At 33.0% G+C, this 11,967-nt stretch overlaps 1 protein-coding gene across 2 annotated transcripts; it reads left to right on the top strand.

Moving 5' to 3' along the window:
• Window positions 1-3,277: 3,277 nt before the first annotated feature.
• LOC138322689 (zinc finger X-linked protein ZXDB-like) lies at window positions 3,278-11,904 on the top strand. 2 transcript variants are annotated; one of them, XM_069266727.1, is made up of 3 exons: window positions 3,278-3,535; window positions 10,943-11,295; window positions 11,639-11,904. In XM_069266727.1, exons 1-2 carry the CDS (start codon window positions 3,334-3,336, stop codon window positions 11,272-11,274), a joined length of 534 nt encoding a protein of 177 aa, XP_069122828.1. In that variant the 5' UTR covers window positions 3,278-3,333; the 3' UTR covers window positions 11,275-11,295; window positions 11,639-11,904. The 2 variants fall into 2 exon arrangements, with proteins under 2 accessions (XP_069122828.1, XP_069122837.1); XM_069266736.1 differs by lacking the exon at window positions 3,278-3,535 and adding an exon at window positions 9,079-9,227.
• The last annotated feature ends 63 nt before the right edge of the window (window positions 11,905-11,967 follow it).

Here is an 11,967-nt window from a genome sequence, read left to right as displayed (position 1 = left end):
TTGACTCGATTTTTTTTTCATTTTTAGAAAGCATATTGACGAGATGTTTCCATTTTTAGAGTCAATATTCCCTATTGTAGCGTCACTCCAAAGTTGGTATTGCGAACATGACGCCACAATACCCTGACGTCGATTTCTTCAGGAAGATGTAATCAAGCCATTCTCCATGCATTTCTATATTAATTAGCAAGAAGAAAACATTAAAATAATTATCATATCTAATATAAAAATTAAGTGTCTTTGTTGCGGTTCATATGGTTTTATATCACCCTTGTAGAATTTAAAACGATGACCTTGGGCTACGCCCTCGGTCACTTTTTACGATACAACACCAAAAGGTCCATAATTGATATTTAATGCCATATAACGTTTTGTAGTGTTCAGAAAAATAAACGTAGTAGCTTAAGGACGTTCACATAATGAAATACTCCGTTATGTTCTTACAGATCTACTCTTTCAATCTAGTTGTAGCGTAAAGCATACCCACATGATGAATGCCTCTTGCCCATTTCTGGAGTACAAAGACTACAGATAATATTGTTGTGATGAGTGGTACATGTATTTGGGATATTTAACTTTATCTAATGTTTGCTTTCATGTCTTTCATTTCTTTTAATAATTATTCTCAATGGAATAAACTACAATATCGTTAACCTATTACATATTTATATAGTAAAAATTCTTACGACAATGACATAAAGTGAAAATACTTTTGACAGTTTTTTCATATTAAATTCTACACATTTTATGTAAATTTGTTGCACTTTCATAATGATGGTCCAACAGATCGTCGTCAAGAAGACAAAGAAGGGATAAAAAGCTCCATGATGGTCTTCAAGGTTTTGTAAAAGGAAAAAAAAAACCCTACCATTTTATAAATTATAGTATGAACATATTCTAGATTGTTGTCTGATAACAGTACACAGCTGAGTCAAGTTGTCAGACGAATTAGGAGAGCATTTCCTCTCATAGAAAAATGGAAAGGAGAATAGCACAGAAACAAACGGCCATATATAAAGAACCTACACCACCGGCCGGGTGTAGGATGTAACGTAGATTGCTGTAAGTACGAATACTGCGGAATTAATAACCTAATGCACACCGGTAAAAAGGAAGTAGAAAAATGACAAACTATCTCTGTCGCTCTGTGTCGCTATAAAATACAGGTATATTATTCTCACAGAAGTACCGTCAAAATATCGTCATGGCCTCGTTTATATCAAATGTGTATGTCTGGCTTTGTTATCTATCTCAAACGCAATGCGAATTTGCAAGCTTTTACGCTCACAACTTTTCACATATGTTGGAAACATAATAGATATAACAAAAATTATCTTGATTAAACATTAAAAAGAGATAAATTACTTTTTCAGCTACTGAAAATTTTGATTTGGCGCGTATTATGCAGAGAGAGTAGGTCACTAACTCCTGATAGCGCTATTACATGTTTATTAGTATTCACTAACTCCTGATAGCGCTATTACATGGTTATTAGTATTCACTAACTCCTGATAGCGCTATTACATGTTTATTAGTATTACATTTACACTGTAACATTTACACTGTATGATACGCTCATGTACTGATATCATGTTACGTTCTCTAACCAGAAACATACACATGTATTATGACGTTCCTGCTATATTTTGTGCACGACATTATATAATATAAGTTTTAATAATCCGTTTTCTATTCACTTAAAGTTGCTACACCGCTGATAAATGGTATCTTTCTCTTAAAAACAGGAGAAGACAAATTAGTATAATTCTTCTGTTACAAAAATTACTTACTTTACACCATTATCACAATTGAAAAAGTTGTTTGAGCTTCTAATCTAACTTCAAGATAAAAATATTAAAAATAAAATTAATTGTGTCTCAACGGCACTATGTTTTATATTGAAAGAAGTACAATGTACTGCTTGTGTAGATTTATTTTATGATAGTTATTGTGCTACACCAAATATTGTTTAAAGGATGGCTATCGTTTATGCTATGTTGGTGGAACATCTTTAATATACCATGTATGGATATTCACAAGTTTACTAACGCCTGATGTCCCTGTTTCGTGGTCAGCCCGTGGGTTATAATAATTATGAAAACTGTGAAATTCATTATAAATGTTAATGATAAACAGAAAGTTGAGTGGCGTTGATAAACGCAACACACAAAGATTTAGACAACGTTCGTGTCGGGTTATGAAGTATCTAGCGTCGAGATAATGTATTTTACCTCCAGAAGTAGTGATGTACTTAAACAGTATTTTATTGTGAAATAATGACGTTTTGTTTTAAATGAAATGAAAAATTCCCTTAAAACATGTGTATCGAAATAAAATATAATTAACATAGCAATCACATTACATTTGCCTTGTGAAGTAAATAACTTCCAGAATAGCAGAATTATTGTTGATATTTTTTGTCGAGTCAATGAAGGTATCATATCATCAGAACTGCACATTTGGGTCTAATATTGTTAAGTATTGACTATTTAGCTGTTGTTGTTGTTTTTTCGTCTTGACACTGAAAGCTTGATTCGACGGCAATAATTTGCAAGTTCCTACAGCACGAAGTTTTTTTGTCTCGTTTTGGTTAACTTGATAATATTACATACAGAGGACGGATGAAAGAACATTGCAATCGCAATATCCAATTGTAACAAAACATTCGTGAAAAAAGTAATCTCCAATAAAATTGTCACGACTGGTATATACATACCAGTTGGTGATGAAACGTTATTCAAAAATTCAATTTAGCAATTAGAAATACCTACGGAGTGGAAGTAAACTCATAGTTTTAATATTTGAGTCAATGTCTTAATAATTCCGGTCAAATGACATGTTATCTGATGCAGTTTGTGGACATGTCTGTCTTAAAAACATTCGTGGATATTTTACTTCGCTTTGCTGCTCAGTTAGGTTCAATCCGCATAATCTAAACTCGGATTCTGATTCATTATGCAAGATAGATAGGTCCCAAGTGAGTTCAATTTTACAACGTTTGTTTGTTTTTCTTTCAAATAACAGGACTTTTTTTGTAAATGTCGCAATGTCAACAATATATCATCGTCTTGGTATAATGTGTTACGAAAAAATGCATTCCTAAAGTAACATTAACATTTTTTTCTATTAATCATTTCCTTATGAATTACGTTAAAAATACGTGACCTTGCTCCAATGAGAAGTAAGCAAGCTCCAAATAGTGACCATCTACAAGGCCGTTAAAGCCTAGGCCATAATGTAGGTATATAAGCTGCCTCTACATGGTGACCGGCGCAGACCCACAAAACATTTCCAACTAAGAACATTGAGACAGTTTGCTCCCTAAGAACTAAGATGTACTTTTCACTAACAGTCTGTCTCTGTTCTACACTTCTGCTTGGTGTCTGCCATGGCTTCCTGTTCGGAGACCTGTTTGGGATGGGAGGGGGAATGGGAGCAGGAGGAGGGATGGCAGGAGCAGGAGGAGGGATGGGAGGAGCAGGAATGTTTCAAATGATGGCCATGGGAGGAGCTGACAATTACAACACGATAATGGGTGAGTAACAGTGTTTTCTTCACTTAAAATTTATCTATTCCTAAATTTTTTTTGATTTATTATTTTTTTTCTTCTAAATGTTCGTTCCAAAAGGAGTTTAAAATAAAAAAGATTAAATATGTCCCAAAAATATATATGTTTATATCATAATATTTGTTTTTTGTGTGTAGAAATTGGCAAACTGAAAGAAATGTTTACATCTGGATAAATTCCATAAAAAGGTTACTAAGTTAACTTTTGAGGTTTTAAAGTTAACTATGCAGAATACTTTTTAAACTTGATGTACAATGTTAGTTCAAAGATATTGTATGCACTTATATTAAACATGTGAGCATTTATTATATATTAGTACATAATCTGTAATATATTTATTGATGATGATATACATGTATGTGAAATGTTCATTTTCTTTGTAAAATGTATGCCGATTTTGATGTTGCATTGGTTTTGCATACTCAGCGTTAATTCAATCACGGAAGGGATTATACGCTTCGCCGTCTTTCCAAAATATTAATACCCTATTAACTTCATTTTTCGATAGAACCACCAAACATATACTTTAATCCGGAAATCAACAATTTCTGTTGATATTCAAAATACAGGTAACAAATGTATCAAAATTTGAATGAATAAAAAACAATACTGAATGAATACGAAAGATATTGCTCTTTAATTATTAAATCACAAGACAAGACTTTATCGTGGCTTGTGACGGTGTATTAAGAGAAAACACACGGTATAAGTCGTAACGCTGCTCACAAGTAGAGCTATAGGATAATGTAACTGTGTGATAATAATTATGTTCTTACACCAAAGAACCAGCTGATTCATCCAACTATTACTATGTTTTCACCTGAACATTTCCTGGTATGATTAATCATCCTTATTTTGAGGACAAATAGGTTGACATGTTTGATGAATAAAAGTTAAAACAACCTAATGATGGCTACTGCTCCTGTTCGTGCTACCACTTATTGCTCCTCATTCTCATTGTTCCTCCTCTCCTGGTTACAGCTGCTGTTGTCCCAACTCCTCATTCTCCTTTTTTTCCTATATAATATCTGTTGACGTAGAACGGACATCACTACTTAAGAATTAAAAAGATGGTTCGAATACACTTTGTTTCTTTCATAACATAATATGCATTTTGAGTTTTCTCATAATCTACGAAAAAAAGTTTCTTGTTCAAAAGTTGTGGTAAAACATAAAATTTTACTACGATATTCAAGAACAATAATAGTGGGGTTTTTTTTCTTCTAAAAACCTTATCACAGATTTCCTTCATCCAATGTAATATTTCTATGATTGTAATCATAAATTACGGCTGAAAAAACATAGACACAAAAAATACATTAATGGGAGAATCTTAGGAAAATGGAAACAAATTGAAATTAAAAATAATGCTGTACAATGTACGCATTGTTTGATGAAGGAAAATATTATATTCCACAACATGAACTACAGCCGACGTGCCTTATAAGTTTAAGCCACTGGAATATGATATATCTACTGCAGTACCTAATTGTTAGTTGGAAAGGTGACTAGACTAGGACTTGACATGTATTTGTATGTCTGATGATATATATTTAAACTACAGTGCCGAGTCTCCAGTATCAATATTTTCGTCGTATAAATTTTGTTTTGGCAATCCGTTTTTCACTATGGAGGATATATGACATGGATATGCTGGTTTTTGTTAATTTTGATGCGCTATGTAGTTTCTGCTACGCCTTCTAACACAATATCACGTCCCGTCAAACGCCTTTTGATTTGTTGCCTTAGATGGACATATCACACATTCTTTCTACTCATCAAGTGCATTTATCCGGGGTTAACAGTTCAAGATAAATGATTGTTAAACCGTAGACTTATTTCGTCTAAATGTTATATTGGAAAAGAACTCTGAAATAAAATGATAGCAACTTTTGAAATTACGAAGTAAACATTATTTCATCTAAACTGTTTCCATTTGATCATATCAAATAGCATTGAAAGCAACACCTTGTTTTACACGTGGAATTGTATATTTAGGGATTCTTTAAAATTGCGTCGAATTACGTCAAAATTTCTCCCGCCTTGTAATGTATTTTTATCTACGACAACTTGACAATGATAAATGAATAGTTAAAAGAAAATATGTGTGGATTATGCTACTATGTCTTATTCATACGACATTCTATATTCTCTATTTGTATATTACAGAGTTATCCGCTCTTGTGTGGAGGTATTAATTGTTAAGTCATATTTTACACAGAAGTGTTAAGTCATATTTTACACAGAAAACAATGTCATTTTTACTAACAAAGTTGTGACGTCACAATTGATACCTATTCGTAAGAGGCAGTACGCAAAGAGAGTGTATTGCAACGAAAATAACTTTAATTGATTAAGGTCAGATTTGGTTGGTCTTTGGTGTATCAATATTTACAACATGATTTGCCATGTTAAAACTTTACCGCGGACTATTTATAGATGGCTCGTTATGGAGAATATGTACACAAGACATAAAACATGTGTCATGTGCCTTCGCTTGCAGAGTTACATATATATCATTTTAGAAACATATGTATCGCAGATAACCTGCAAAGTCGCCCTTCATTCTACACAATATAAAGCCCATAAATCCACGTTCAAGTAGATACACTGCACATTGCACATAGCTACTAGTACTGTTACCATAAGTAGAATTGATTTGTTATGTTGTCCGCATGAGGATTTTGTAGGACAGATGACAATACGATTGTGAGTTTGTGTTACAGAGGTTAGGCGACACTCGGTGAATACCGTATGTATTTTTAGTGTAAGGATTTTATGAGGCACGACCTGCGACTGTTTTGATGAGACATGTTTCTAGACGAATGTCCAGTATCATGTATTTTGCGACAATAATAAGTGTCGGAAAGCTCCTTCGCGGACATAAATATTCATATTTTCTGTCATTTCTGTACTAGGTTAAATGCGTTTTTTTCACAGATAGTTTTAATTGTTTTTTTACCTTTATAAGAAAATATATGAATAAAAGCACGTGACCTTTTAAAACACTTTAACACTCAACAGTTAATGATGTTAATTGTATCAATATAAACTAAATGAATAATACATCCATCAATACTTACGGGAATGTCCAGCCTCGGATTCGTGGTTATGGTATAGTGAAAATTTCACAGACAATTACTGACCCTTCCTTTACCTCCATTACGTTCTATAAACAAAGGCTCCTGAATTTTGCGATTTCCATTGCAAAGCATATTCGCGAAGGTTGAAGTCAACAAACAATTGTATATTTTACATGTTGTAATTTGTACTGATGGACCGTAATGTCAACGGAATAAAATGAATTTAGATTGAATCGCGGAAGATATTAATTGGCGGAGATAAGCTTACTTTGATCGCAAAATTATCGCACGCATAAGGAAATTGGTTTCCAGTATTGGTTTGTATGTTCAAACAGAATTACATTTAAATTGATAAATTTTTAAGCTAAGTACAAGGATGCATATAAGTCATTTATTATCATATATGTTCCAAGAATGCCCTTAATGTTACTCATATAATAGGTTTAAGAACTAAATCACCACCAATGACTTAACACTTAGAACCAAATGTGTAAATAGAAATTGACGGTAAAACACCCGGAATGGATAAAGAGGCGAGAAAGACTTGTAAATAAGAAAATGGCAAGTAAAATAAACCAACTATATACAATTGATATAAAGTTTATGTAATTATGTTCTCCACTGTCATACCACACACAGTAAGGTATTACATAACTGCTGTCGTGATATACTACGACCGACCTGTGATAGATTACCAAGTGACCAATGTCACACACATACTCGAGTGAACAAAGGCGAGATGAAATCCATATTGCTGGATCTCCTGGACATTATGTCCAGATAATTAATACGGTCTACTTGCGATTTAATGTTCTCGTCATGCTTGAGTGACAATGGTATATTTTCTATATATACATGCATGTCAACCTGAGGTGATGAATTATCATAGTGAATATCGAATACAGTGAAAATAACATATAATGTGAAAGATGATTTTAAAAAATGCTTAATTATAGGCGACTTGCACATTCCCATTTATTATTTCGCACTCATTCTAAGATTTATTGATCAATTCATATAAAATAGTACAACAATGTTAATGGTAGAATGCAGAAAAAATGTCCTCTATTAATTTATATTGACACATTTTAATACGAACTCTTGGGTTGTAAACAGTGAGTAAACAGTGACCATGTTAACTCATAATCGTTTGGAAAGAATCCTCTACTTCCACAATGGAACATCTGGGTCATCTGATGTCACTATGATGTTGATATCATGCTATCATCGCAGAAATATTAGTGAAACATCGCATTAACTCGACCAAACTCCACATTTTTAATAATTTAAGAATTTCTAAGCAATCAAAATATAGATATTAAACCCCGGTATACAATATGTTGCACCTTCGCTATTTAAAACGTAATACATAAAGTCGCTATTAACATAGTCTTTACTTACCACTGTTCCAAATTGCTGCCGTGTTGCTCTTTTGCAGAAATGAATGAACTAATTTTTGTAATAAGTGAAAAAAACAAATCAATATCATTTTGGCATACATGTATTTTCCATAATTGAACGTTTATTGTATTTTTTGTTCATGTAGCATGATTCGAAAGAATAGAAGATAGTAAGTGATATAAATAGTTTCAGGTTTTACATTTGTCCCGTTTAGGTCGATAAATAAAACTCAAAATTGATTTTTAAATATTTTTCAAGCCGAATTGGATAAAAACATTGAAGGATACAATATCAGTGACTTAATAAGTATTATTTATGTAACATATTGATAATGATTTAAAGATTTCCTGGTGTAGACGCTATATTTTGTTGGGAGAAACAAAAATGAAATTTTCGACTTGAAAACAAGCAAAATCAGTTATTTATGTAAACAAATAAAAAATAGTAACAAAATTCTACAATTGTCATTTTGAATATTGAATATTAATTTATATCAAAATTACTGTAAATTAAGATTTTGTTTCTATCCAAGAAGAAAGTCTAGCCTGATTTGACGGCTTTCTTTAAAGGAAATTCCATGCTTTGTGGATTAGCACAAAACGCAATAAATAAGTCTTTTAATAGCTACTGACCAGTCCTCTATATATATCTGTGTCACTGTGGTTGTTTGCCCGAATAAATCACAATATATTATTCTAATGCACTGTTACAGTTTGTGATCAAAGGTGATGGCCTAGTGAGGCACTTAAGGGGGCATTCGACCAAATTATTAAAAAAGCTTTTCTAAACAGGTATAGATTGAAGCTAAAAACAACTAAGATGAATGATAGGATAAAAGAAAGTAATAAAACAGTGCCTTTTACGTGAATTACTATTTTCTTTGTTGATCGTTTTGCTTCACTCTTTGCTCCATTCGTGTTCCCCCACAAAACAGGTAATTAATTTTGGTCCTGCGGCGGAGAAAGTGACGTATTTATAAAGATAACCACACACCGCTAGCACTATAAGGAGGGGTAGAAACACACTGGTCAGTTTAAACCACGTACGACCCAGGATCACTTAAGGTCTAACAATGGTGACCAGTTTCGGATTTATCTTTCTCTGTGCTCTCACCATTTTTATTTCGCCATGTTTGGGATTTTTTGATATGTTTGACTATTACGACAGCTTTCAAGGTAGGCTATAAAGCTATTGGTTATATTGATGTTGTCCGGTCGTAAGATAAGTGAATGTCGTCATTATATTAGGCATTGTTTTATTAATGTGTGAAACAATGACGAAAACCATAGAAATTATTACTTAAGTAAATATGTAGAATTAGCGTCTTGTGTACTGTAGGCCACTTAATCTTTACGAGATATACATTTTCGCGTCATGTTCCGGCGAGATAGTTCAATCGAACTCGAAATTACACTAAAACATAGTCATTGACAGTAGGCATACGTACTGTTGATAAAAATTCATAATATTTAATTATGGAAACAATTCCTGTGATATATACATGGGGATAGTAAAAAAAGATATTATTTTGGAAATGCCAATTTTATAATTGTGCGGTTTCTGAGATTGTCTAATATCGTATAGTGTACTACCTTTTAAGTAGTGTATATGTATTCAAAAGATTGGTTCTTGCCTATTTGCGCTCAATAATTCGCCGCGAAGTTATTTTAGTTTTGTAAAATTTAAGTTATACGTACTTCTTTTCATTTTCGTTTACATAAAGTTCATAATGTTTGCAATCTGGGAAAAAAATGCAGAGAAAATATAATGTTTGCAATCTGGGAAAAAATGAAATTGGCCTGCAGAGAAAATAAAAAGAAACAAAATAGCATATAGAGGAAAACTCTATAAAATAGAAGCAGCAGTAAACATATGTAGTAAGACTTTATACTGTGTCATCTCCATGGATAAGTAAATCAAGTTATTTTTCTTGAATTAGTTTTTTTAACTCTCCACTGCCCCTTCACCAAAATGACAAACATCCGGATTAAGGAACTATGAATCATAAACACAGAAATGACATAAATATATTTCTTATGTCCAAGTATATAAGGTTGGTAAACGTTTGCTAAAACGGTATGATGGACAGCTGCCCAAACCGTGTGAAGTACACATAGAAACTCTTCCCACTTATCAGCCTGTGCGTCGTTACGCTTGAATTAATTCATATATGTATATACGCATTCACTTTAGAATTAAAACTGGAAATAGGGTATTTAAAATAATGTGTTTGTATATAATGTTTTCGTAACATAACAATCAGGCTACATCACAATTCAATCGATCCTATTTTGAAATTTTAAAGTAAAGTATCTTTCTATCACGAGTCATTTGTGTAGATATCTTTGTCTTTGACTCAACCAAATATTATCCATAATATATCGTGTCGTCTTTTGCTCGCGTATGCGTGTCTGCTTGGATTCAGCATATTGAGCGATATCTATGTTTTGACGACAGGTAAATAAGGTCTTCAAATTTTGTCAGCTTTAGGTAGCGGAAAAACGAAACAAACGTCGTGAAAAAATGATATAAATCAAATTAAAATTGTTTTCAAGAAATTATAGCATTATAGTATATAATGAGTATATAAATATTCCAGATACAACATAATGTTTGCTAGTCTGTATTTAAATTTTCAAACTACAAATGTAATTGCTTTCAATATGTGATCTTACCGAAGACGATACAGAATCACAAAAGCTCTTGATAGTCTTTCTCACGAAAAAGACTTTCACGCAATATGTAACGCCGCATTAAAATGAAGAAGGGTAATAACAATCTTGAAACAGAAAATTGTAAAATAAAACTTTGCATAAGTTATCCTTATCAATTTTGTACTTATCTAAAATATGTAAACTTTCTAGAATGATTTTGTTGTTTTTCCTTTCAGAACAAAGATACGGTTGCCAAACAGAAGGCGGTTACTGTTTAGATATGTATCCACCTCCACAAGCGGCAGGTGGCGCTGGAGGCGGCGAACCACAGGAAGTTGAACACGAAGGACCACCGACTCCACAACCAGTTGCTCAAAGAGCGAGGGCAGGAGCTGCCGGGAAAACTCCTGGTAAACCCGGCGCAACAGCACCACCAGCCACGCCGGCACCACCCAGACAGATGGTACAATATCCCATGCATTACATCCGCCAGAACTGTATGAGTTTCGATTTTGACTATTTCAGCTGTGGAAGGACGGGAGGCGTGTGTTGTTACCAGAGGCCTTGATCACATTATCATATTTATCAGGTACGCGTAACGATCGACTTTTCATGGCTCTATTGTGCGGTTTTCATGTCTCAAATATCAATTAGCGGTCATTCCATATACCTTTAGAAGGACCCATTTCGTTGTAAGATTTCTCGTCATGAATTATTGTATAATGGTTATTTGAATTCACTTTCGATATTAATGTATTTTGAATTTAATTGAATTAAATGGGCATATCTCTATTATTTTCTCATCTGAATCGTTATTCGCTACACGTTTGGTAAAATCATCAGACATATCTCTTGAACTGTAATAAGGTAAAATGCTATAAATCATTAGGACAGGGATTTGTTTTTTAACTTTTCTTAAATTTTATTTCCAGTGTCATTTCAACACTCAAGGACAATACTCATCTGGAACAGTCGAAGAACAATGAAGTTTTGATTTTGTGCAGTAGAGGGTCGTCCAGTATTTGATTACGTTATACAATGCTACAAAGTGGTCACAGAAGTACCAGAGCGTCAAAGAGCAGTTATATGCTTTTTCAGAAGCTGGGATGTATTATATAAGACAAAACAAAATTTGGAATACTTTTTGCGTGTATATTAATAGTTATTGTTTTGTATAAATAAAGTTTTGTGTGATAAAGGTGTTTATCAAACCAAAAGTTACATCTTCAAGGTTGATGGCGTAATAAAGGTACAAGCCAAA

The sequence above is a fragment of the Argopecten irradians genome, chromosome 1 (genome assembly GCF_041381155.1).
Source record: "Argopecten irradians isolate NY chromosome 1, Ai_NY, whole genome shotgun sequence".
NCBI classification, from domain to species: Eukaryota; Metazoa; Mollusca; class Bivalvia; order Pectinida; family Pectinidae; genus Argopecten; species Argopecten irradians.
This window is presented reverse-complemented; position numbering and strand designations above follow the sequence as displayed.